This window comes from Pelophylax lessonae (assembly GCF_965119305.1).
Source record: "Pelophylax lessonae genome assembly, chromosome: 1".
Taxonomy (NCBI): Eukaryota; Metazoa; Chordata; class Amphibia; order Anura; family Ranidae; genus Pelophylax; species Pelophylax lessonae.
The window spans coordinates 129219949-129247378 of NC_138768.1; the positions used below are offsets into that span (position 1 = coordinate 129219949).

General features: G+C 43.9%; 1 protein-coding gene across 1 annotated transcript; it reads right to left on the reverse strand.

Annotated features, from left to right (window-relative positions):
- Positions 1-27430, reverse strand: LOC309561260 (proteinase-activated receptor 1-like). The gene is made up of 2 exons (XM_082265069.1): positions 27299-27430; positions 1-1541 (listed from the first exon to the last, which is right to left on the reverse strand). The coding sequence occupies exons 1-2, from the start codon at positions 27381-27383 to the stop codon at positions 337-339; spliced, it is 1290 nt and encodes a 429-aa protein (XP_082121195.1). The 5' UTR covers positions 27384-27430; the 3' UTR covers positions 1-336.

Consider the following 27430-nt stretch of genomic DNA (forward strand, 5'->3'; position numbering starts at 1 on the left):
ACTCATCTGAGAGGCAGAAACTGATCATTGCACAAGGAAACCATAGCAAACTCTTGAGGAACCCTAAGGTTTCATGGAACCCTGGTTGAGAAAGGCTCATCTACACTGAAAGCACTTTCTTCAATACAAACTCCAATTTGGTGGTTTTAAATAAATTTTATATCTTGATCTTTTGTATTAAACTTATCTACACAGGTTTGTTATTCATGTGAACTGAGAACATCTGATCTGTAAGGACCAGCCCAAGCAACACAGTCACTTGACGTAAAACAAGCTATACTGTGCTTAAAGGAAAGTGCAAGTCTACAAATGTTGAGCAAACCATGCAAGTAAAATTTATGTCAGAAGTTTTCGGTAGATGCTATTTTTTGCACTGCTGATGCCCGTCTCATTTTTGCATGCTGTGCTCATTAACTGACCACTGCTGCTTACAGGCTCAGCTAACTTCTTGCAGCACACCAAACTATACAAGTACCTTTGACATTGGGTGGAACCATAGTAATAAATAATTGGGTCCAGACAGCAGTTGATACTGCTAATGCAGGCACAGAGGATGTAGGCAAAATACAGAGACTGGTTGGCTCCATGACTGAAGTACAAATAATGTATTAGGAAGATGAGATTGCTGGGCCCAAAGCACATGATGAAAACACAGAGCACCACAATGGCCAGGACTAAGGCTCGGGTCTTCTTGCATGAGTTTTCAATGCTTTTACTGCTCAAGCTGCGAATTATGCCAATATAACAGATGGTTGTAATGATTAACGGTAACACAAAGAAGACTACGATGAAAGTGGTAAAATAGTACAGGTAAAATCCCTTTAGGTGTTTCAGGTCTTGTACATCATGGCAAGTGGTGATGTCCAATAAGGCAACATGTTTCGTCTGCTCACTTATTAAAAGAGGTGCACTGCTTGCAATGGACACAATCCAAATGAAGATACAGACTATCCAGGCTCTACCCATCGTGCGCCAGGAAAGAGAATGCATTGGATAAACAACCGCCAGGAACCGATCCACACTGATACTTGTTATGAGTAGGATGGAGCAGTACATGTTGAAGTAAAATGCTGCTGTGACAAACTTACACATGGCAGGTCCAAAGTGCCAATCGTTTCCCGCAAATCGATAAGCAATGTTGAAGGGAAGAAAACTGACGAAAAGGACATCAGCCATGGCCAGGTTCAGCATATAGACAATGGCTGGCTTCCTGACCTTCATTTTAAACACGAATATGATGACTGCCATGACATTGAGAGGAAGCGCTACAATGAATACCAAGGTGTACACCGACGGTACAAATCTGGTCAATAGTGGGCTAGTCAGATACAGATGAACCTGCTTTGTAATGTTTGTTCCTTCCTTTACTATACTGCGGGTGCGAGGCAGTGTGGGCTCCATTCCTGATTCCTCTCCAGATGCATCTATGGCCTCATCCGGAAAATTGTCAATGTTATCTATTGCATCGTCTGGAAATTCTTCAAATTCACCGTCCACATCTCCAGGAATGTAAAAGGTTCTTGGATCGACACTGTCATTACCTGAAATGAAACAAGGAGAAGTTACTAAAAAATGAAAAAAAAATGGAGGCCATTCCAATCATGGAAGACTTCCAACTTAAATATATAAATGCTAATAATTAGCTAAAGTATAGTGAGTTTTTTTTTTTTTTATTTCAGTTGTGGTAGAATTAGGAAAGGCCAAAACCCCTGTCAGTTTATTTTTTGCTATTTGTGTCTCACTGGGGGAAATTTGCATTTGTTTCCTGTCATGGAGAAGCAACAGGAATGAGAGGAAATCTCATCAAGTGTCTTAGGCCCCTTTCACACCTGACACTGCTGGAGTCCGGGGGAAACTGTCCGCTGATCCCAGTAGAGCAGGCAGATGGCTGTCCCCTATGGGCAGTCAGATAGAAAAAGGACCTGCCAGAAGGATGGGGAACTGATCCCCATCAGTCTGTGTTTAGCAGACAGGATCAGATGTCGGAGGGTGTCAGCGGACACACGTCCATTAACACTTGCCGCAACATAGGAGGGCAATAGATGGTCCAATAGAGTCCGCCTGAAAAAACAGACAGCGGAACCATTCACAGGGTGGAGCACAGCTCATGCAGTGGGAAGCCACCTGTGAAGCCGCAAGGCTGGGAGACTGGAGCTCCCCTTTAAAACAGAGTTCCACCCAAAAAGGGGAAGTTCCTGTTTCAAGGCCTCCTCCCCAGCTTCTGTTTGTGAAGTGGAGCTTTAGGGGAGGACGGGGTCCCTACTTCAAAGAAGTTCTCTTTCCCCAATCCCTACCAAAGTCTGGGACACATAACATATCAGGTACAGTCACAGATCGCAGAGCCGCTTGTGCATGCTTAGTGAGCACCCAACTGTAAACCCGCAAGCTGTCACAGCCTTATGCCCATAGTAAAGATGCCGGCGCAGGAGGACACCAGGAGAATACAACTGAAGTGAGAACCCAACTGGCTCGTGGAACAGGCGAGTGTGTTTTTGTACAGTTGTACAGTTTTTGTAGCTGCTGACTTTCAATTTTCACTTAAGAGACTGGAGCTCCACTTTAAGAAGTCTATCCTGTATTTGTAAAATTTAGCTACAATCCATCTACTGTAGAGAACTGGTGCAGCCTGATAGAAAGCAGTAAAACGAATAAAGGAAGTAATGAAAATAAATTCACTTTCGAGATTTGATCTGATTACTGTACATACCATAAAATGTGTGGGCTGTTCAACCTTTACATGACTGACAAACATTACTGATGTATAATACTTCCTGTATATCCTACGGGGCTTTCCATATATTTAACACCTTTTTATGGAAATATTTGTCTTCCAACAGCCCAACATACTGAAACACCTATAAATGACCTGCAGAGCACAGCAAAATGAAATCTGAACTCTAGTTAAACAGCTAAGCACACTGATGAAATACATTGTTTCCTACAATACTGGACGATCTGGTTGTCTGCCATGGACTTCATCTAAAGCTACGTACACACGATCAGATTATCGAACGATCTGTCCGTTTTTTGTGGCATGCTAGTCTGATGTGGAAAGTGAAGAGTTTATTTTCATCCAAATTTTCCCGTATGACAGAATTCTACTTCAGAAGTGATGTCATGTGTTGGATTGCTTTGTATGTGTTTTCGTCTCTGAGCATGCCTAGTCTTACTCTTAAGATTTTTTTATGTCTAAATCTGTACTAATGAGACGAAAATCGGACATTGTATTACGGACGACAAAAATTTTATAGCCTGCACATCAGGATTTTGTCAGCCAAAAAGTCGGAGTTGGTTGTCGAAAGCTCCATACTAAAGCCTCGTACACACGCGTCGAAAATTGGCAGGGAATTTTCGCCCAACGACCGATCTGCCGATTTTCGGCTTGTTAGTATGATGCTTCCGACAACCGACTCCGACTTTTCGGCCAAAAAAAAATCTGGTGTGCAGACTATAAAATTTTTGTCCACCGTCAAAACACGGCCGTTTTTCGTGCAGTCAGTACAGATTTCGACAGGGAAAAATCTGATGAGCAAGACTGGGCATGCTCAGATAAGAAAGAACACAAAGAAAGCAAACCAACACATGACATCACTTCAGAAGCAGATTTTTGTTGGGTGAGAAAATTTGCGTGCAGTCTAGGCACATTCCAACCAACAAAACACCACTCTGGACAAAAGTTGGACGATCGGTCGGCCAATAATCGTTGCGTGTGTACGGGGCTTAACAATCCGAAAATCGGCAGATCGGTCGGACGAATTTTCCCATCAGATTTTCTTATCGTGTGTACGGGCCTTAAAAAGGCATGCAGACATGACAACTTTATTCATCAGAGCAGTGAGTGCACTAGGGGATTATAATGAACCAGATTTGCCCATTTGGCCCTTATCATTGTGGGCCACATATGAAAGCCAGATTCATGGACTTCAGTGAAAAGCATCGTACAGATAAGGAGGCTTCCCAGGACACAATATAATCATTTTAATTACACTGAGAGCCCCATCTAGCGGCTGTTCTACAAATCTCTATGTATAACACAATACCACAAATATGGAAGACCAAGCTTGTAAAAATGTGAAAGCTGTAAATGTACATGTCAAAAATAATAAAAAGTAAACCTTGCAAAAAAGCTTACAGCATGAACTATTTAAAGCTTCATGATACTCTCCCTTTAGGGCCCATTCAAATGGTTGATTAACCACCTCAATACTGGGCACTTAAACCCCCTTCCTTCCCAGACCAATTTTCAGCGCTGTTGCAATTTGAATGACAATTGCGCGGTCATGCAACGCTGTACCTAAACCAAATTTGTGTCATTTTTTCCCCACAAATAGAGCTTTCTTTTGGTGGTATTTGATCACCGTCAGGTTTTTTCTTTATGGGTGCACAAATAAAAGACTGAAAAGTTTGGAAAAAAAAAAAAAGTTTTTTTTGTTTAGGTTATAAAATTTTGTAAATAGATATGTTTTTTCCTGCACTGATGATGCTGCACTCACAGGCACTGATGAGGAGACACTGATGGGGTGGCACTGATATGCAGCACTGATAGGTAGCACTGATATGCAGCACTGATGGGCACTGATATGTGGCACTGATATGCAGCATTGGTGGGCACTGATAGGCAGCGCTGATGGGCACTGATAGGCAGCACTGATGGGCACTGATTGGCGGCACTGATGGGCACTGATAGGCGGCACTGATGGACGGCAATGATCGGCACTGATGGGTGGCACTGATGGGCACTGATAGGCAGCACTGGTGGGCAATAATGGGCACTGGTGGGCGGCACTGATAGATGGCAATAACGGCACTGGTGGGCAGCACTGATAGATGGCATTGGTGGGCAACACTGATAGGGAGGGCACTGGGGGGCTCTCTGAGCCCTGCTTGCCATCCCTGGTGGCCATGGTGGGCATCCCTGGTGGTCATGGGTGGGCATCCCTGGTGGCTTAGTGGCACCCCTCCACCCCCCCCCCCCCAGGGCTGCACTGGTAATCAATGTTCTGATTACCAGCACAGACCCCCCTGTGATCAGTGAGTAATTAGAAATACTCACTGATCACCCCCGCAGCAGCACCGATCATCCCTCTTCTCCTCACTGACAGGATCTGTCAGGAGGAGAAGAGATCGAAGCCGTTACAACAGCTCTATTTACATTACATGACGGCTGTGATTGGACACAGCCGTCATGTGATCAGGAGGGCCAATCACAGAGCCCTCCTGCCGAATGATGTTGCTCTGTGTCCGAGGGACACAGGCACATCGAGATCGCGCCGCTGCGCGTGCCCGTGGCTGCGCGATCTCTCTCCTTCTGAAGGACGTTCCGGAACGTCCATTCAGAAGGACGAGACTCCCAACCGGCCATATATTTACAATGGCCCGGGTGGGAGGTGGTTAAGCCTGTCCTCTTGCAGATGTGTATGCGTCCACTTTGGAGCTTTATGCGGTCCATTGAAGTGGATTAACAAACGCAGCGCCAGCATGGACACAACCGCATGTCAAAGTTCGACATGTGGGCAGGAGCGGGAACCTCTGCCCTGCACCCACTCCTGCCCACCTGTCCAATTTTGACATGCGATTGTGTCCATGCCAGCGCTGCATGTGCATCCACTTCTAAGGGCTGCCTGCATGCAGCTCCGACTGTTTACTCTTTATTATTTTTTACATATAGTAATTCTTGCATTTTTGTCCATCTGAATGAGCCCTTAGGTCAATGCCACTCCCCCTGGTAAACCCCTAGGCGCTGACAGTACACAAATATGTGGCCTCTCTGCAGGTGGGCCTTGGCACCGAGCGGCCGCATATCTGCGTACCAAATAGCAGACACAGCTGTGCTGAGTGTGTACCCTGCGCACTCCTGGGGCAGTCAACGGCAGCTAACAGATAACAGAAAGCTAATTATGGTAGTCACAACGATCATAAACCCCGCCTCCTGCCATCTGAAACCTCTTAAAGGGTCGGGAGGTGCCAGCACAAAAAGGGGTTAAAAGCATTGCTTGATTTTTCTGAAGCAGAACACTGGGCAGTATTGATTTAGCCTGTGACATATTTTCCCCCTCTTTGCCTGCTCTGATCTCAGGGGCTGGCCATAGTGTCAGTGAGAGAGAAAGCTTCCGAAAACAAACAGTTGCTGCTGTGTACTCTTCAACATATGATGCTTTGCGTGCGACACCTGTAACTCATGACAACATGAGTTAATTAAAAATATAGCAGCTTTTTTAAAGGAAAAGTCCAGGCAAAACTGAACTAACGCTAAACCTCCTCTGACACATTCTACACCTAATCTATCTAACCCAGGAAAGCAAAAATCGCTGTACTTACCATTTCTGCAGCCGATCAGGTCTCCAGCGGTGGAAGCTGTGTGCAGGAGAGGACCGACAATGGCTGTGAAATTAATGGGAAGTGACGTCACCCATAGACTTACTATGGGGCTTCCATTGTCAGCTGTCTCTCCTGCACCCGCCTCCCCGCTGACAGCGGATGCTGGGACCGGACCGGATCCACTGCAGAACAGAAGTACAGCAATTTTGTTTGCTTTACAGGGTTAGATAGATTAGGGTTAGAATGTGGCACAGAGCAGGTTTAGCACCTGGACTTCTACTTTAAATTATTATTATACACAGTGATTTAGCAGAGTAAATGTATTCAGTTAAGAGTTTACATTGACTGTTGCTCAGTTATAGATTTCTCTTTGTCCTTGAAGAAGAAAGACTCGTTCCCTCTGCTCATGCCCTCACAGTCCAGGGCATCAAATGATTTACTGTTTGATAAGCTCTATTCAAGTGAATGTGATTACATAGGAAAATATTAGAATCTTGCCACATACACAGCACACCTTTGTTTGTCCTGTACAAGGTTCAGTCTTGCATTATATATGGCTCCATCAGGATGATGCGGCACCCTGCTACCTGATATTATGTGACAGTAAGGTAAGTTCACACCAGGATCGCACAGGAACGTGTGCCACGTCCCTGTGCAATTCCTCCACCTTCTTGTGTAGTGTGATTCATTTGAAAAGGCTAAAATTGCACCTGAACACGGAATAAACTTGGGCATGCACTACTTTTAAAATTGTGACACACCAAAGCACAGGGTAATGTGTTAAATTGCAATACCTGCAAACGCACTGTGTTAGCAATCTGCAATGGGGTGCCTTTTTTTTTTTTTTTTTTTGGCTTTTTGTGTCCTATCGAGGAGATTTCTCTTCACTTCCTGTACCATAACTGCAACAGCAAGTGATGGGGAATCACTGATAGTCTGCAGGGCAACCAGAACTAGCATTCCCTTTGGAAAGGTTTCCCTCTATTCCTTTTCTGGTGACCACTCAAAATTTTAGATTTTCTTTCACTTTCACTCTGGGTGACTGGAACGGTGAATCTCTGCATTCACACCTGGGCGTTTCCTCAATATGTGACAAAACATAAGGAAATATGTACTTTACCGTTCATTTCATGGCACCCCTGGGCGCAGGTCGCACATGCGCATTTTGCTACGTGTTTGTTACCCAACAAAATGCTCTAAAATGCACATTTGAAAAAACGCCCAATGCCCCACGAACAAAAAGGTTCTGAAGCTACTTTGGGGCGTTTGTCACACATAGAGCAGCCCACTCAAGTGAAAAGACTGCCCTTGATGTGATTTGCAGTAACGCATGAAAAAAACGCACAAAAAAAAAAAAAAAAAAGAAAAAGCCGCAAGCAGGAACACGCATTCCCACTACACTCCGGTGTGAATGGGGCCTAAAGGGGACACGGACATTAACAAAAAATTTCACGGATGTTCCAATCCCTCTCCACTTACAAAAGTTTTGCCTTTAGTTAACCACTTTCTGCATGGCCTATAGCAAAACGATGGCCCGGGCAGGGGTTTCCTTGTTACATAGTTAGTCCGGTTGAAAAGACACAAGTCCATCTGGCTCAACCATTAAAAAACAAACAGCTGTAAAGAAAACCCCAACCATACAATCCCATATACAGCAGGGGAAAAATTCCTTCCTGATCCCCCAAGAGGCAATCCGATACTCCCTAGATAAACTTTACCTATAAATATTAGTACCCAGTTATATTATGTACACCTAGGAAAGAATCCAGGCCTTTTTTTTTTTAAAGGATTCTACTGAGCTAGCCAGAACCACCTCTGGAGGGAGTCTATTCCACATTTTCACACCTCTTACGGTGAAGAAACCTTTCCGTATTTGGAGACAAAATCTGTTTTCCTCTAGACGTAAAGAATGCCCCCTAACTCAACAGCAGGTTCACTATATGGACCCCTTACTGAATGTATTTATACATGTTGATCATATGCCCCCCTTAATCTCCTCTTCTCAAGAGAGAATAAATTCAGCTCCTCCATACCTCTTATCAGTTTGGTTGCCCTTCTCTGCACTTTCTCCAGTTCCCCGATATCCTTTTTAAGAACTGGTGCCCAAAACTGAACTGCATATTCCAGATGAGGTCTTACTAATGATCTGTAAAGGGGCAAAATGATATCTCTCTCTGTAGTCCATGCCTCTCTTAATACAAGAAAGGACTTTGCCTGCTTTGGAAACCGCAGCTTGGCATTGCATGCTATTAGGCTTAGGATCTACCAGAACACCCAGATCCTTCTCCGCTATGGATTCCCCCAGTTCTACTCCCCCTAGTATGTATGATGCATGCATATTCTTAGCCCCCATAAATTACATTTATCAACGTTAAACCTCATTTGCCACATAGTTGCAAAAATGAAACTTTGGGTTAGCTTGTAAGTTGGAGACATCCTGTAATTCAATTATTCCACTACACAGTTTGGTGTCATCTGCAAAGACTGAAATGCTACTTTTAATCCCACACCCCATATCATTTATAAAGATATTAAAAAGTAAGGGTCCCAACACTGAACCTTGGGGTACACCACTGATAACCTTAGACCATTCAGAGTGGGAATCATTAACCACCACTCTCTGAATTCTATCTTTTAGCCAATTGTCTATCCATTTACAAACCGATCTTTCCAAGCCAGTAGACTTTACCTTACACATTAGCCGTGTGTGGGGAACTGTGTCAAACGCTTTTGCAAAATCCAAACGTCCACAGCCACCCCTCTGTCCAAGGTTTTACTTACCTCCTCATAAAAAGAAATCAGGTTTGTTTGACAACTTCTGTCTTTCATGAATCCATGCTGTCTGTTGCTTAAAATATTTTTTTTCAGTAAGAACTCCTCTATGTGGTCTTTTAATAAACTGTCCAGTATCTTCCCAACTATAGAAGTTAAACTAACAGGTCTAAAGTTACTTGGCAAAGACTTTGATCCCTTTTTTAATATAGGCACCCCATTGGCCCTACGTCACATGACGTCCTTCAGAACAAGCAGCTCATGACGAACGGCGGTGCAGTGTGAAACACGGCATCTCCGATCACGGTAAAGGGCCCATGAAGTAGGCTCTTTACCGTGTGATCAGCTGTGTTCAATCACAGCTGATCACAGTGTAAATAGGAAGTGCCGGTTATCGTCATTCCTCTCCTTAGTGCAATGATTATCAGTTCAGCCCCATCAGTGATGCCCACCAGGGATATCAAGATAATAAGAAATGGCCGCACATCACTGGAGTTCCCAATACATTTATTAAGATATCCAAGGTGACACAACAAAACACCAACCAGTCCAGGTAGACAAGTTTCACACAGTGCAACTGTACTTAAGCATTACCACAGTTGCACTGTGTGAAACACATCTACCTGGACTGGTTGGTGTTTTGTTGTGTCACCTTGGATATCTTAATAAATGTATTGGGAACTCCAGTGATGTGCGGCCATTTCTAATTATCTTGATATTGTTTACAAAGGCGAGCCGAGGCTGGCACTCATGTGGAGGTTCTATCAAACTCATTCATCTCACCTGGAGCAGCAGATCTTTCTTACCTTTATTAGACACCAGTGATGCCAGTCAGTGCTGCATATCAGTGCCTCCTCACCAGCACACCTCAGTGAAGGAGAACAATTACTTATTTACAACATTTTATAACAGAAACTAAGAAAAACTTTTTTTTTTGGTCTTTTTTTTGTGTGATAATTAAGTGCAACCAAAAGAAAGCTCGGTCTCAAAAAAAAATTATACAAATTTTGTTTGGGTACAGGGTTACATGACTGCGCAATAGTCATTCAAAGTGTGACAGCCCTGAAAGCTGAAAATGTGCCTGGGCAGGAAGGGGGTTAAAGTGCCAAGTACTGAAGTGGTTAAAGACCCGCCGTGTAAACATAGCATTTACCAAAAAGTCTTTCCTGCTCCAAGTCATTACATAGTAGGAGCGATCGTTTCCATACTTTCCCTGATGCTCTATACTCTTGACACCTTGGTACGTCAAGCAAAAAACTACAAATTGTGTCATGTACCCTGCCCCAGGGGCTCCTCCTTGCTGAAAGGAGCCATTTATGAAACTGAACACACAAAGGGTTGATTTATGGAAACTGCCGCAAGACTGGATCTGACACCCCTTGGGGTCTGAGTGCAAATCTTACCAACAATCTGCATGGAGTTTGTATGCTCTCCCTGGGTTTTCTCCCACAGCCCAGAACATTGGGTCAAAGCATTAGAAAAACAGGCTTCAACGAATTAAAAAAAAAAAAAAAAAAAAAAAAAAACAGGCTTTTACGGTCAGGGGTCAGAAAATTAATTAGAATGATCGTGTCTCATAAATGTCTTTCCCTAATTAAACATCTAACAATAAAAGCCTGTTTTCCTCAAATATTTGACCACAGGGATGGACAGTTCAAAAGGTGACGCTGATCGTATATCATTGCTTCTAGGGACATTTCTATAGGGCTCTCATCTGAGGGGAGAATGGCGTCTGGAGTCCTGATCTCTGATCAGGAGCACTTACCACTAAAGGAGTAGATTTAGGAATGTTCATTTGATTTTCTGATCATTAATGTGGTTGAGTCGACGTGAAATTTCAGCTGCGGGGAAGGGAAAATTTGAAGGAGTGAATGTGGTTTTCGTTTGGGAAAATACATTCACACCAAAAGTTGAATGTTAAATACAAACAAAATTTTGAAGTACTTTCAAACGACATTTGTCAAGTCATTAGATGGACTGGTGAGAATGTTCGCACGAACGCTCATTTATGTGGCCAGCTTAACCACTTAACACCGACGTGATGCAAATATGCATCCTTGGCTTCAAAGGGTTGTACCGGGGTGATGCCTGCAGCTGTAGGCATCATCCAAGTACCGTTTTTAGAGCAGACGGTCGGCTTTCTTGTGATAACAGCCGATGCGGCTAAGCAGCCGCTCGGCCATTATCACAAGCAGCGGGAGGGGACATCCCCCCCTGCCCGCCGGGATCTCCCATCCCACTGGGAGACCCGAGCAACCAGCTGACACATCCAATCTGCTTTGATCGGGTCTTGGATTTAGTAACACGGAAGTCATGACATCACTTCCGGATACCGGAGCCTTAAAGGCACCAGATTTTAAAAAAATGACAGTATTCAAAACAGCCAAACTTGGCGTTTTTAATGCTTTTAAGCGCAAAAGAGGGATTCGGACCCCAGATATCTCCATAAAGAGCACCTGTCACTGCCTAATACTGCCGCAAGGGATGTTTACATTCCTTGTGACAGCAATAAAAGTGATTAAAGCGGTTGTAAACCCTATAAAAAAAAAAAATAAAAAAAAAAAACCTGCAAGACAAAGGCATAATGAGCTAGTATGCATCGCATACTAGCCCATTATGTTTAACTTACCTTAAAACGAAGCCCCGACGCGGACCCCCGGACATCGATGCGGGCTCTGCCATGATCCCTCGTCGTCTCTTCCGGGTTCGGCGGCTCCGGCGCGCTGATTGGCCGGAAGAGACGGCTCCGGCGCGCTGATTGGCCGGAGCCGCGATGACGTCACTCCCGCGCATGCGCGCGGGAGTGATTTTTCCGGCAGGCTCCCGGCAACTTAATTGAAGGTCCCCCCGGACCTTCAGAGCGCATGCGCCGCTCGCGCGAGCGGCTGCATGCACTGTAAATATCTCCTAAACCGTGCCGGTTTAGGAGATATTATTTGTACCTACAGGTAAGCCTTATTATAGGCTTACCTGTAGGTAAAAAAGTGTCACCGCTTTAAAATGAAAAAAAAAGAAAAAAAAAAAAAACAAACACAAAATAAAATAAATGAGAAAAAAAAAATTAAAGTGCCCCATTTCTCTGTGTTCGCATATGCAAGTCATGCCCGCAAATATAAACAGTTTTCAAACCACACGTGAGATATTGCCGCAATCATTAGAGTGAGAGCAATAATTCTAGCACTAAACCCTCTGCCCCGGTTCACACTTCTGCGTGTGCCGGGTTCGCATGTCATGTCGGAGCGCACTGCTCCGACATGACATGCGATCAGCTGTGCGGTGCGAGTTTAGCCATACAGTTTGTATGGCTAAATTCGCACCGCACCCGCAGCAAAGACGCACAGGAGGCATTTTTGCTGCCGCATCAGGATCGGATCGCACAGCGGTTCACACTTGTGCGATCCGATCCTGTGCGAACTGCACGATCGCACTGCGATATGCGATCAAACTGGGGGTGTCGTTAAGATTACATTGACACCCCCAGCGGATCGCATATGGCAGTGTGAACTGCCGGGGGTGCGTGTGCGATGCGGGAACAGGCTGCGAATTCGCAGCCTTCCCGCATCGCAATAGTGTGAACCGAGCCTCTAACTCTAAACAGGTAAACGTTAAAAATGTTTAAAGTGTTGCCTATGGAGATTTCTAAGTACCGCAGTTTGTCACCATTCCACGAGAATTTTAAAGCATGACATGTTAGGCATCTATTTACTCAGCGTAACAGCATCTTTAAATTTATACTAAAAAATTGGGCTAACTTTACTATTTAGGTGGCTTAGGTATTTAGCCCACACTTTTTTTAGCCTATTAGAGCCTCTGGCTCTAATCACATGGCTAAAAAAAAAAAAAAAAAAAAGCCCCATTGAAGTCCGTGCGTCCGGCGCCCCGCATGTAGATTAGGGGGCCGGACACACGGATAGGGGGGGAGCCGCCCCTTTGCCCCCAATGCACCAGCCGCCACTGCCCTGTACTGCTACCATCCACTGCTATGAGTCTCATTAGCATGCGTTATGGCAGAATAAATGGTTCTATACAATTAGGTTATACAGTAGGTATGTACAGTTAGGTCCATAAATATTGAGACAACACAATTCTAATCTTTTTGGCTCTATACACACCACCACAATGGATTTGAAATGAAACAAATAAGATGTGCTTTAACTGCAAACTCTCAGCTATAATTTGAGGGCATTTACATCCAAATCAGGTGAACGGTGTAGAAATTACAACAGTTTGTATATGTGCCTCCCACTTTTTAAGGGACCAAAGGTAATGGGACAGATTAATAAAATCATAAATCAAACTTTCACTTTTTAATACTTGGTTGCAAATCCTTTGCAGTCAATTACAGCCTGAAGTCTGGAACGCATAGACATCACCATATGCTGGGTTTCATCCCTGGTGATGCTCTGCCAGGCCTCTACTGCAACTGTCTTCAGTTCCGGCTTGTTCTTGGGGCATTTTCCCTTCAGTTTTGTCTTTAGCAAGTGAAATGCATGCTTAAAATCGGATTCAGGTCAGGTGATTGACTTGGCCATTGCATAACATTCCACTTCTTTCCCTTAAAAAAACTCTTTGGTTGCTTTCGCAGTATGCTTCCGGTCATTGTCTATCTGCGCTGTGAAGCGCCGTCCAGTGAGTTCTGAAGCATTTGGCTGAATATGAGCAGATAATATTGCTCGAAACACTTCACAATTCATCCTGCTGGTTTTTTCAGCAGTCACATCATCAATAAATACAAGAGAACCAGTTCCATTGGCGGCCATACATGCCCACGCCATGACACTACCACCACTATGCTTCACTGATGAGGTGGTATGCTTTGGATCATGAGCAGTTCCTTTCCTTCTCCATACTCTTCTCTTCCCATCACTCTGGTACAAGTTGATCTTGGTCTCATCTGTCCGTAGGATGTTCTTCCAGAACTGTGAAGGCTTTTTTAGATGTTGTTTGGCAAACTCTAATCTGGCCTTCCTGTTTTTGTGGCTCACCAATGGTTTACATCTTGTGGTGAACCCTCTGTATTCACTCTGGTGAAGTCTTCTCTTGATTGTTGACTTTGACACACATACACCTACCTCCTGGAGAGTGTTCTTGATCTGGCCAACTGTTGTGAAGGGTGTTTTCTTCACCAGGGAAAGAATTCTTCGGTCATCCACCACAGTTGTTTTCCGAGGTCTTCCGGGTCTTTTGGTGTTGCTGAGCTCACCGGTGCGTTCTTTCTTTATAAGGATGTTCCAAACAGTTGATTTGGCCACACCTAATGTTTTTGCTATCTCTCTGATGGGTTTGTATTGTTTTTTCAGCCTAATGATGGCTTGCTTCACTGATAGTGACAGCTCTTTGGATCTCCTATTGAGAGTTGACAGCAACAGATTCCAAATGCAAATAGCACACTTGAAATGAACTCTGGACCTTTTATCTGCTCCTTGTAAATGGGATAACGAGGGAATAACACACACCTGGCCATGAAACAGCTGAGCAGCCAATTGTCCCATTACTTTTGGTCCCTTAAAAAGCGGGAGGCACATATACAAACTGTTGTAATTCCTACACCTTTCACCTGATTTGAATGTAAATACCCTCAAATTAAAGCTGAAAGTCTGCAGTTAAAGCACATCTTGTTTGTTTCATTTCAAATCCATTGTGGTGGTGTATACAGCAAAAAAAGATTAGAAGTGTGTCGATGTCCCGATATTTATGGACCTGACTGTATGTGTCATACCTGGTATGGTATATGCATAGCTTCATTGGGCCAAGCTGGACCAATGAAACTACAGTATGTAAAAAATATTCAAAACTGGGATTCTTCTTTAAGGTGAACCTTTCCCCCACAACAGTAAAAATAAATGGTGCATGCTGCTTCCAAAACCTCTGCTACTCATCTGTTAAGTAAAACATTAAACCAGTCATTCATATTTAAATGATGTACACCTCTTGGTTTCAATAGGTACTGGCCTCACAGCTGCATCCTGGGAAGGCTACATCACCAGAGATTTTGTCTGCAAACTGCAAGTTTTCACCAATTTTTTAAATGGTTTTGAGAAATTTAGCCAGATCTTGGAGGGAAAAGAAAATATTTTTTTCCCCTCAGATGATGTGCATGTCAGATATCAGGGGAAGGGAAAGTGGAGGGAATGAAATCCAGGAAGTAGAGAGTTTAATCCTCTGCCCTTACTGAAGATGGCCACAGGCATAAAATCAAGGGACACATATACACCCAAGGTATTCAAAAAATGGCATTTCATAAGATTTTTAAACGTGCCTTACGACTCCATTCACATGAATGTGTTTTTTTCATGATTTTTGCAGAAATGCATTTCATTTTTTTTAACATGGGTTCCTATGGAACACGTTTACATCAATGCATTTTTGTGGTTCTGCTTTTTTGGAAAGGGTTGGGGACTGTTTTGTCCTGCAAAATGCATGCAGCATTTGGCTTGTAATGGACTTCAATGGACCTGCATCCAAAATGCAAGTATAGCAGTTTCATTGAGATTTTGCGGGTTTAAATATGCCCAACAACAAATCCCCCCCCCCCCCCCCCCAAAAAAAAAAAAAGCATAAAAAATGTGGAAAGCACAGTGAAAAGCACTACAGAAACACTCAAAAGCAACATGCATAGGTGTGAATCAAGCCTTTTTTGTACATTTCTGGGAAGTCAGCTTTAATGGCAAAACTTTCTTGTAGGAAAAGAAAGAAAAAAAAAAAAAAGAAGAAAGGTTTTTGCATTGAAATGCAGTGATGTGAAAGCCTACAGAAATCTTAAGAGCCGGTTCACACTGAGGCGATCCAACTTCGAGGGGCTACCTGTGAAGTCGCGGTGCACAGCGTGCACTGCGACTTCGGCGCGACTTGCAGGGACTTCACATAATGGAAGTCTATGCAAGTCGCTCCCAGGTCGCCCCAAAGTAGTACAGGACCCTTTTTCTAAGTCGGAGCGACTTGTGTCGCTCCTATTAGAACGGGTCCTGTGCTAATCTATGGCAGGCGACCCACCGCGACTTGTCGCCCCAGTGTGAACCGGCTCTTAGTCATTTCTGACAGTACCTTGTTTACCTGCAATAAAAAAAAAAAAAAAAAAACACACAGATTTGCTAGTGATTTTAAATTGTTTTATTGAGTGTTTTACCAGGGCAGGGGGAGGAGAGCAGTTCTAGAGGAGGAGATTTTCAGACACAAAAACCTACAGAAAATACACGTCTTGCATTTGCAGGCACCCCCAGAAAACTATATGGGGGCAAAAACACCTGTATATGCTAAAAACAAAAAGCTCATGTACTTTTCTGACAATGGGATGTAGAGTGTAGGGTGAGCATACAATTGTTTTTCCTTTCTTTTTACCTTCCTTGGAATGATTTTATAGTCATTTAGTAGGGATGCACCGAATATTCGGCGGCCGAACATTATTCGGCCGAAAATAGAGAAAATAGCACTTTCGGTGTTCGGCCGAATAAGTCAAAAGGCCGAATAATTTTGAGCCGAACAATGTCAGCTTCCGCCCTGACCACTCACCTTCCTCATTGCGGCTCGCGGCTCCCTTCTCACACGCCGCGGGTGTCCTGTCCGGCCGCGAGTAGGGGGTGTGACGTCACGCGTGCGTCCCGCCCCCTGCTCCTGACTGCGGCTCCTTCACACTAGGTCCACGCCCCGTCCCCCTGTTCGCGGCTTTTGGCTCTGGCTGCAGTTCAGGTATGTGATGTGGAGCTGAGCACATTTGGGGGAGAATACAGTAGCTGGCAGCTGCACAAGCATTAGTGTGCAGACTGCCATATGTTGTTGCCACTTGCCATGCTCATTACATTAGAGTGCCCTATAAAGTGCCCCTTAAAAAAAAAAAAGAAAAAAAATGTGCCCAACAGAGTGCTCCCTTGACATAAAATGTGGCCATCAGCGTGCCCCTTATTTTATGCTAAGGGACATGCTGATGAGCATATTTTATGTTAAGGGGCACTCTGATGAGCATATTTTATGTTAAGGGGCACTCTGATGGGCATATTTTATTTTAAGGGGCACGCTAATGGGCATATTTTATGTTAAGAGCAACGCTGATTTAAATGTTTTGTTTTGCCCATCAGAGTGCCCCCTAACATAAAATGTGCCCATCATCATGCCCCCTAACATAAAATGTGCCCATCAGCGTGCCCCCTAAAAATTGGCAAAATAAATGGAAAAAATGCGAAACACCGCGTTCGATATTCGGCCTTCGGCCTTCGGCCAAGCATTTCATTATTATTCGGCTTCGGCCAAGAATTTCATTTCGGTGCATCCCTACTGAGTATGTGCATTTTTTTGATAGTCTAAATGGGCGATCAGTGTTTCAACCAGGAAACCTGATCATCTATGGATGCCTATTTGGACATATGCAGGTAGACTTAATTAGTTAATTTGTTAATTGCTACTAGGATTCAAAATATGTCTGTATATACAGTATCTCACAAAAGTGAGTACATCCCTCACATTTTTGTAAAGATTTTATTCTATCTTTTCATGTGACAACACTGAAGAAATTACACTTTGCTACAATAGTGAGTGTACAGCTTGTATAACAGTGTACATTTGCTGTCCCCTCAAAATAACTCAACACACAGCCACTAATGTCTAAACCGCTGGCAACAAAAGTGAGTACAACCCTAAGTGACAATGTCCAAATTGGGCTCAATTAGCCATTTTCTCTCCACGGTGTCATGTGACTCATTGATGTTACAAGGTCTCAGGTGTGAAAAGGTGTGTTTAATTTGGTGTTATCGCTCTCACTCCCTCAAATCTTTTCATGTGACAACACTGAAGAAATTACACTTTGCTACAATGTAATGTAGTGAGTGTACAGCTTGTATAAGACCGCATTCACACTAGTCCGACTTGGACTGCGACTTGTCAGCCTGACAAGTCGCGGTCCGTCACACTCCCATTGTGCGGTACAGGAGCCATTCTAATAGGAGCGACACAAGTCGCTCCGACTTAGAAAAAGGGTCCTGTACTACTTCGGGGCGACCTGGAGGCGACTTGCATAGACATTCATTTTATGAAGTCCGTGCAAGTCGTGCCGAAGTCGCGGTGCACGCGACTTCACAGGTCGCCCCCTAAGTCGGAGCGACGTAGTGTGAACCGAGCCTAACAGTGTAAATTTGCTGTCCCCTCAAAATAACTCAACACACAGCCACTAATGTCTAAACCGCTGGCAACAAAAGTGAGTACACCCCTAAGTGACAATGTCCAAATTGGGCCCAATTAGCCATTTTCTCTCCCCGGTGTCATGTGACTCATTGATGTTACAAGGTCTCAGGTGTGAAAATGTGTGTTTAATTTGGTGTTATCGCTCTCACTCCCTCATACTGGTCACTGGAATTTCAACATGGCACCTCATGGCAAAGAACTCTCTGTGGATCTGAAGAAAATAATTGTTTCTCCACATAAAGATGGCCTAGGCTATAAGAAGATTGCCAAGACCTTGAAACTGAGCTGCAGCACGGTTGGCCAAGACCATACAGCGTTTCAACAGGACAGATTCCACTCAGAACAGGCCTCACCATGGTCAACCAAAGAAGTTGACTGCACATGCTCAGCGTCATATCCAGAGGTTGTCTTAGGAAAATAGATGTAGGAGTGCTGCCAGCATTGCTGCAGAGGTTGAAGGGGTGGGGGGGGGGGGGGTCAGCCTGTCAGTGCTCAGACCATACACCGCACACTGCATCAAATTGGTCTGCATGGCTGTCGTCCCAGAAGGAAGCCTCCCAGAACTCCATGCCCAAGAGGGTTAAGGCAGTACTGGAAAATAATGGTGGCCACACAAAATATTGACACTGGGCCCAAATTGGACATTTTCACTTAGGGGTGTACTCACTTTTGTTGCCAGCGGTTTAGACATTAATGGCTGTGTGTTGAGTTATTTTGAGGGGACAGCAAATTTACACTTTTATACAAGATGTACATTCACTACTTTACATTGTAGCAAAGTGTCATTTCTACAGTGTTGTCACATGAAAAGATAGAATAAAATATTTATAAAAATGTGAGAGGTGTACTAACTTTTGTATATACCTACGTGTATTTCAGCCACGACTAAGCACCAGTCCAAATGTGAAACGCGTTAGCTGTTACCTTGCCATCATTTTCTGCATGATGTACTGTTTTTATTGAAAATTGACCCATGAAAATTCCAGACCTCGTCACTTCCGGTGACGCTACGTCATAACCCAGCTGGTGCGACAACTGGTGCGAGTCCGGTGCGCATGCGCACAAGACATTTTCAAGGTCCGATGAAATTCTAAGACTTAGCGAACAGCTGACTGAAAGGAGGCGGGGCTGAGGCACCGGGTATGTGCGGTCCACCAACTCCACTTTCGGGTCTATGCGTTCCAGACATAGATCTTTTTTTTGTTGTTTTCTTTTCTATCATTCCACACATTCCCTTTACTTCAATGGAACGGAAAGGCGGATATTTTTTTTTTTTTTTTAGCACATACCAACACACTGTGCAGGGGTCCAGAAGCACTGCATTTCCCATGATGCATTTCCCTTTTCTGCTTAATATAAATACTAATAATGATTAGGATTAATATTAAACATTTTATTATTTCTCTCGATGTGTGTAAGGGATTGTGTGTAAATGTGTGGAATGATAGAAAAGAAAACAATACAAAAAAAGATCTATGTCTGGAACGCATAGACCCGAAAGTGGAGTTGGTGGACCGCACATACCTGGTGCCTCAGCCCCGCCTCCTCTCAGTCAGCTGCTTGCTAAGTCTTAAAATTTCATCGGACCTGGAAAATGTCTTGTGCGCATGCGCACCGGGCTCGCACCAGCTGGTGGTGACGTAGCCTCACCGGAAGGGACGAGGTCCGGAATTTTCATGGGTCCGATGAAATTTTAGAACACCGGCACCCATTTTAATGCGGAGCCAGCAGAATAGCAGGAAACGCGATTGTCCTTGATGAATTGTCCTGATCGGCTCTCGAAAGCTGTGAACCAATGATCAGATTATCGTACAATCACTTCGAAAGCAGTATGTTTCGCACTATTTTCTGACCATGTGTATGTGTGTATGGCCCGATAAGACAGGCTGAAGGAAGCAGAGCCGACCACTGCACATGTCCCACTGGGCACACTAAAACGTGAGGGACACACCAAGCCTGGATGGTCCTGTGTGCAAGGGGCCCTAAGCATTGAACAGTACAAACATAAGACTATGTTCACATGGGTGTACTACAGCAGCTCTTGCGGGGGGGGGGGCAGTTTATCCACGTGGGGACGCACAGGTGTTCTGTGCATCCTTGTGCAGGCAGTTCCATTCATGTTAATTTTAACTGGAATGCAGAGGCTGCAGGGACACAATTTAATCTCCATGTGTGGTGACCGCAGACAGAGTGGGTTCGGGGCCGTGCACCCAGACGCTTATGGATGTGAGATTGAGAACAGGAGCTTTGTTTGTGCAGCCACTGCGTCCCAACTGACAGAAATGGGACTACCTGGATGGGGATGCATGAAACCCCTGTGCGTCCATATATAGTGCGCCCATGTGAATAAGGGCCTGATAATAGTACAGTATTATTAGCATCAGTTTTGTAGTTTTCGTTTGTGCACCATTATTTTAGGCGACTAAACTTGTCAGATTTCAGCTCACAGGCATCTATTTTTTCTCGGAAAGGGATCGGAAGTAACACTTCACCCTATAGTTTACACATCTGTGCTTTTGGCTAAAATGATCCTTCTGGTGTGTTCCGGAAACTTGTACTAGCTAGACGAGTAAAATGAGGAGCTCAAGTTCTGGCTCCAAGGAGTTGTTTAAAGTCCATCCATGAAGTCACATACGTGGGAGGACAGGGGTGGAATGTGCTGGAGGAATGCCAGGACAGCAGCAGACAGTCCCAGGAGAAAGCAGTCCCATGACGTCATCCCTCCAGAATGTTTTGACGCCTCTGAACTCTGACCCAGAGCTGATTACTGCTGTTGGGACATTGTTCTGATATTGGATAGGAAAGCAAGAAGAAATACCCTTAGCAGGCAGTATAACCAACAAATGACTCACAGCACATGTGGCCTATACACTGGGGAAATATCTAATGGGACCACACTGACAATAGTTAGAGGTCAATAAGGAAAGGCCAATATGTGGTGACCACACAGAAAGGCTCAATAATGGCCTCTATGGTCCATGGACACAGGTGAAGACCCAATGCTGTGATTGCATGTCCCACTTAGGAGAACCTGGAGGTCACTCCACACGGACCCTTACCTTCCTTATTACCTGCATGTCCCACTTAGCAGAACCTGGAGGTCACTCCACACGGACCCTTACCTTCCTTATTACCTATAGCAATCAGCTTTACTAAAAAATGACAACGCATCTAAAACCAAATACGTTGGAGCACATGTTCCTGTACTGGGAAAAAGTTCTTTTTTTTTTTTTTAAATATCCCCTGCTTTTTACTTAGTGTTACTAAACCCAGGAGCCTGCATTCACTATATCTGGTCTCCCACAGTACACAGAACATGGGAATGTGATAGTTTTAGTAAATATAAACTGCTAAATACCTTTTCTCATCAGCAGTATATAGCAGTCTTGTGACTTCTATCAGTGTCTGGTTAAAGCTTGTAGGAGGAGTTTTCATTCTCCTCTGACTGTCCCATGAGGCTGCAGGACCCCCTGACCCTCTGTCTGAACAGTGCTATTTGGCCCTGTGCTGATCACATGCACCCTCCAAAGAAAATAAAAACTCAAATAATGCACACCAAACTGAGTTTGTGCAGAGCGACTCCCAAGGCTCTGTCTTATCAGTAGATGGCTTGGAGACAGTGGAAGAAGGGGAGAATCTCAGAAGACAGGATCAAACAGCCTTTTTACACAATGCCGAGGATTAACCCCCTTAGGTTCCACAGTGAGTATAACAAGCATGCTTTACTGCATATACAGACAGATTTTTCCGTTTTTTGGTTTAGGAACACTTCATGCTCATTTCATTAAGGCTGGAAATGGCCGTTTAGGAGCAGTTGGGCGTTTTTTTCAGAAGCCCCTGAACCCATCTACATTTTATCTTATCTGTCCATGTACACCAGGTCGTTTACAGTCATTTGTAGGCAGTTGCGTTCAGGGACTGTTTTTAGAACGCAATTATTTGCGTTCGAACGTGTGTTTCCCGGCGTTTCAAATGCACAAACGCGTCCGAACGCGTCCGAACGCGATGACCCGCGTTTAGCGTTCGCGTTTTTCCATTTTAAAGGGGAATAATTTTTTTGACCTCTAGGAACGGTTCTAAACGCAAACGCCCGCAAACGCTACTAAACGCCCGCTAAACGCGGGTACAAACACGACCGAACGGATGTTTCAAACGTCCTAAAAATTTCAGCATTCAAAGGGACTTTTAACAACGTCCCGTGTACATGGAGCCTTAGTGTGCACACACGCACTTCCTCTTATAAGGTGATATTCAGGGTGGATAAAAAAAAAAATCGATGATAAAAAATAAATAAAAAAATCTGATTTTTTTTTTTATTTAAATCGTATTTTTTCTAAAATTTTTATACAATTTTGTTTTATTAAAATTATTTTGTAGTAAAAATCTATCCAAAATAGTTTTCTATTTAAGATACATTAAAGGAATTGTAGAGTCAGAAGGTTTTTATTTTTTTTTCTTAATTCATTCTTTGCATTAAGATAAAAAACCTCCTGGGTGTAGCAGCCCCCCTCGGCCCCCCTCACACTTACCTGAGGTCTCTCTCTTTCCAGCAATGGCCACGAATCCCTCGGCTGTGGGGGGGGGGGGGGGGGACTCTCCCTCCTGATTGGCTGGGACACAGCTGCGATGCCATTGGCTCCCATTGCTGTCAAAGTCATTTAGGCAATCAGAAGAGAGGGGGCGGGCCGAACGGCAGCTCCGTGTCTGAATGGACAAACAGAGCTGCAGCTCGGCTTGGGTGCCCCCATAGCAAGCTGCTTGCTGTGGGGGAACTCGATAGGAAGGAGGGGCCAGGAGAGCCAAAGAGGGACACGAGAAGAGGATGATCTAGGCTGCTCTGTGCAAAACCACTGCACAGAGGATTCAAGTATGACAGGTTTGTCAAAAAAAAAAAAAAAAAACAAGGCTTTAAAAATAAATAATTTATTCAGCATGAAATGTAGCTTAGTTATGTAGCATGAGGCTGTATATTCTGCAATATTTACAATTTTGGTAAACTCATTCAAGGAATCCTGAGATAACTTGCACTGCATTGATGCATTCTCACAATTGCACACTAACTACCAGCAACAATGAGTCCTAACATTTAAAGAGCACCTGTCATTTCAGATCCATCATGGCAGCGCCTGTTAGTGGGCATCCACTCACTGCTGCCCCCATGTCCTTCACCTTGTTGTGTCACTGCCGCATCACCAGCCATCCCATTAAAGTGAATGGGACTGTCGGTGAGTCAACAGCGGATCAGAGGAGGAGCCGCTGCGGGACAGAGATGACAGTTGCTCTTAAAAAAATAATGATTTAAATCAAGCCTTTTTACTAGTGATTTAAAACAACTTGATTTAAATCAAATCCGCCCTGGTGATAATGCTAACTAAAGCTACATGCACACGGTGCCCAAGAGGTACAGATACCAGCCCCGCTGCCAAAAGCATGGTAAAGTCCAAAGGGGGGGGAAATCGGATGAACGATCGTCCGATCTCCCATGAAGGTGCTTATCATGATATTACTGAGAATGATAACAACTTGCCCGAAATTTCTGGAATGATAGGGCGGCACAGTGGTGTAGTGGTTAGCACTTTCACCTAGCAGCAAAAGGGTTGCTGGTTCGAATCCCAACCAACCGAGTTTGCATGTTCTCCCTGTGCCTGCATGGGTTTCCTCCGGGTACTCCGGTTTCCTCCCATACTCCAAAGACATGCTGGTAGGTTAATTGGATCCTGTATAAACAAAATTGGCCATACTGTGTATATATGTGAGTTAGGGACCTTAGATTGTAAGGGACTGATGTGAATGTACAATGTATATGTAAAGCGCTGCGTAAATTGACAGCGCTATACAAGTACCTGAAATAATAATAATGACAAACTAACGTATGTGCAACTTTAAATTGCAGCGACTTCAAAGTATTCCCTGCACTATTTTGGTCCAACTTTGATGTGACTTGAGGTCCATAGACCTCAGGATTACACAGGTATTGCTTCAAGTCCAGTCAAAGTCACGGCCTTAGGGGTGTTTGTGTTCAGGGACGTATGCCTAGGATGCAGAATTCCTTCAGGCCTCATTTACACTTCAGCTCAGCATCTTTGGTTATTTTTTAGCATTTTTTTGTACAGTGTTTTTGGTATGGAGTGTTTGTACAGCATTTTTGTTGTTTTTGTGCACATTTTATTCTTGAAAATGGATAGTTCGTATTTCAGGTGACCCTCGCTGCCCTCCTGAATGGACCAGGGGAGAGAGGAGTGCACAAACAACACTGCGGCTTCTCTGTCTGATAGTCATAGGAAGACCTATACTATCCAGACTCAATAAAAGTATAAATATTACTCCAGGACAGGAAGTGAAGACAAATCTCCCTAATGGGACACGGACAGCAAAAAAAAAAAAAAGTTCTGGGGTTTTAATTCTACCCTATCCATAATTAAAATGTAAAAATTGGTTAAAGCAAAAGTATTTTGGTCCAATACCTACAATTTACTTTTAGCTTTTAAAGCTACGATCATTCTGCTACTGACCAGCTCATTCAGTTTTAAGAGACATCCTCGGTCATCTGAAAGCCATGAGAAGTCTCTGTCTGTTATTTATCTACTTGTGTTCAGCGTCACATGGAAAGTGCAATGGCGGCGCATTGAATGCCCTGGTATGGGGCGGCCCCACACTGCCAGATGGGAATAAAAGAACTCTGGATTTCCGAGAAACCAGGAACAAAAGGCAGCCAATCCTATTGTGATTCCACTAATCTTTTGGATAAACCATTTTGTTAATGGAATAATAAAGCTAATCAGTACACACACTGCAAAACAACCAACACAAATAAATGACTTATATTAGACTGGTACAGACCCACACCGGATAGTTCTGGCTATAAAAAATAAATAAATAAAAAGACTGTATGAGCATCACTGACCATGGTGTTTTGTGGAGGACAGCAAGTACCAGACTCTGCCATGTTATGTGTGCTCTATGGTATGTTCCCCCTCTCCGCACATCAGGAACCATGAACTGGCTGCATGATCAAATGAACAGAAACTTTCTAGTTGGGAAAAAAGTTGAGCTGTGTCTGAATACACAGAGACTGCTAAGAGGAACGATTCTTCTTCCATCAGAATCCAGGAAGATCTGCCAGACTTTCATCAGCCACAGGCAGAGAGATGATAGAAAATGTATACTTAAACTGGACGGTGACATATAGTGTATAGATAGATAAAGGAGGGAAAGGAGGAAAAAGAAGAAAGAAGGAAAGGAGGAAAAGGAGGAAAAGGAGGAAAAAGAAGAAAGAAGGAAAAGGAGGAAGAGGAGGAAAAGGAGGAAAAAGAAGAAAGAAGGAAAGGAGGAAAAGGAGGAAAAGAAGGAAAAGGAGGAAGAGGAGGAAAAGGAGGAAAAAGGAGGAAAAAGGAGGAAAAAGGAGGAAAAAGGAGGAAAAAGGAGGAAAAAGGAAGAAAAAGGAGGAAAAAGGAGGAAAAGGAGGAAAAAGGAGGAAATGAACAGAAGGAACGGAGGAAAAGGAGGAGGAAAGGAAATGAAGGAAAGGAAGAATGGAGGAAAAGGAGGAAAGGAACAGAAGGAAAGGAGGAAAAGGAGGAAAGGAGGAACAGAGGAAAAGCAGGAAAGGAAAAGAAGGAACGGAGGAAAGGAAAACAAGTAAAGGAAAAAGGGAGGAAAACAAGAAAAGGAAAAAGGGAGGAAAGGAAAAAGGGAGGAAAGGAAAACAAGAAAATGAAAATGAGGGAAGGAAAAAAGGAAAATAGATAGATAATGTTCATATAAAGTCAAAGACACATACAATATATAGAAGATATATAATGTGCATGTTTATTACCATTATACTCCGAGTACTGCATACAGCAGATTCTGAACATTCGAATGTAAGCTGCCCTGACAAGTAAAGATTTACATAGCTTCCCCCACACTGAAAAAGTTGAATGTCTAGATATAAAGACTGCTAGAGATATTTATTCTTATTCCATTAGAGAGATAGGATGATAGATAAGGAATACCTAATCAGAGACAGTGACATATATAGATGACAATGTATACATCAGCATTTCTCAACCAGGGTTCCTCCAGAGGTTGCTCGGGGTTCCTTGGGAAATCAGCGATTTCTGCCTCTCAGATAAGTTCCCAATGACACCATTGATCATTTTAGCGATCTGTAAGGGGGTCATTCTAGGAGTGTAAGGAGCGTTCTTCCCACTCACCATCACTCTAATGTATCCTGAGTTGCAGATGTAGAAATTATCAGCAATTATTATAAGGGGTTCCCAGAGACCGGAAACTTATTTCAAGGGTTCTGCTGCGTTGGAAAGGCTGAGAAAGGCTGCTATATACATAGAGGATAATCTATATAGATAGATATATACAGACTAGAGGTCCCCATCTAAACAGTGTGGATGGACATGACCAGCTTTTGTATTTTTGGCTACTGAATACCCAAACAGCGGCCGGAGCTGATTGGCTGCAGTCACAGTTCGACCAAGTATTTTCACCTGGCTCCTTCAATATCTCCATTGGAGTTTGTTGGGACATGGGAGGTCCTACCCATTGCTTGAATTCCATCAGGAATCTGCTGTAATGTGAATGGTGTATGGCCAGGTTTCGGTGAGAAGTGATCATGCACATGTATGGTGTACAGACCCCTGTATACTACCCCCTGATAGGCTGGATGGAAGATGGGATCAGCCAAGGACTGTGGAAGGATCTCTGAACTGATTATTCTTATTGTCTCTGCACCTGACCAGCCTGGCCTGTCCACCATTCTCTGGATAGATCTGATGGGGGGGGGGGTCTCATGCCAATGGTAAAGAGAACCTGTACACACAGCAATATCAGCTATCACACTATATGTGGACCTCGGATTTGCACCCTGATGGCTCCACTAAGACTCAAGTCAGACTTTGCAGAGTCCTGGCTTATCCCAGATCACTGAACCAAGGATAGGGATGACAACCCAAACAAGTCAGGTGATCAGAGGAAGAGTAGAGGGGAGGAAAGGGACACTGACTGTGTCACAGGCTATAGATCTAATAATAAATCTTCTTACCTCTCTTTTGCGGTGTACATTGCACGGCACAGAGCACGATCAGTAGTCCCAGCCAGCAGAGGACTGACCTCCTTGTATATTCCATGATTGTCTGGATGAAGTCCGGCTATAGATCCCAGCACAAGATCGCTC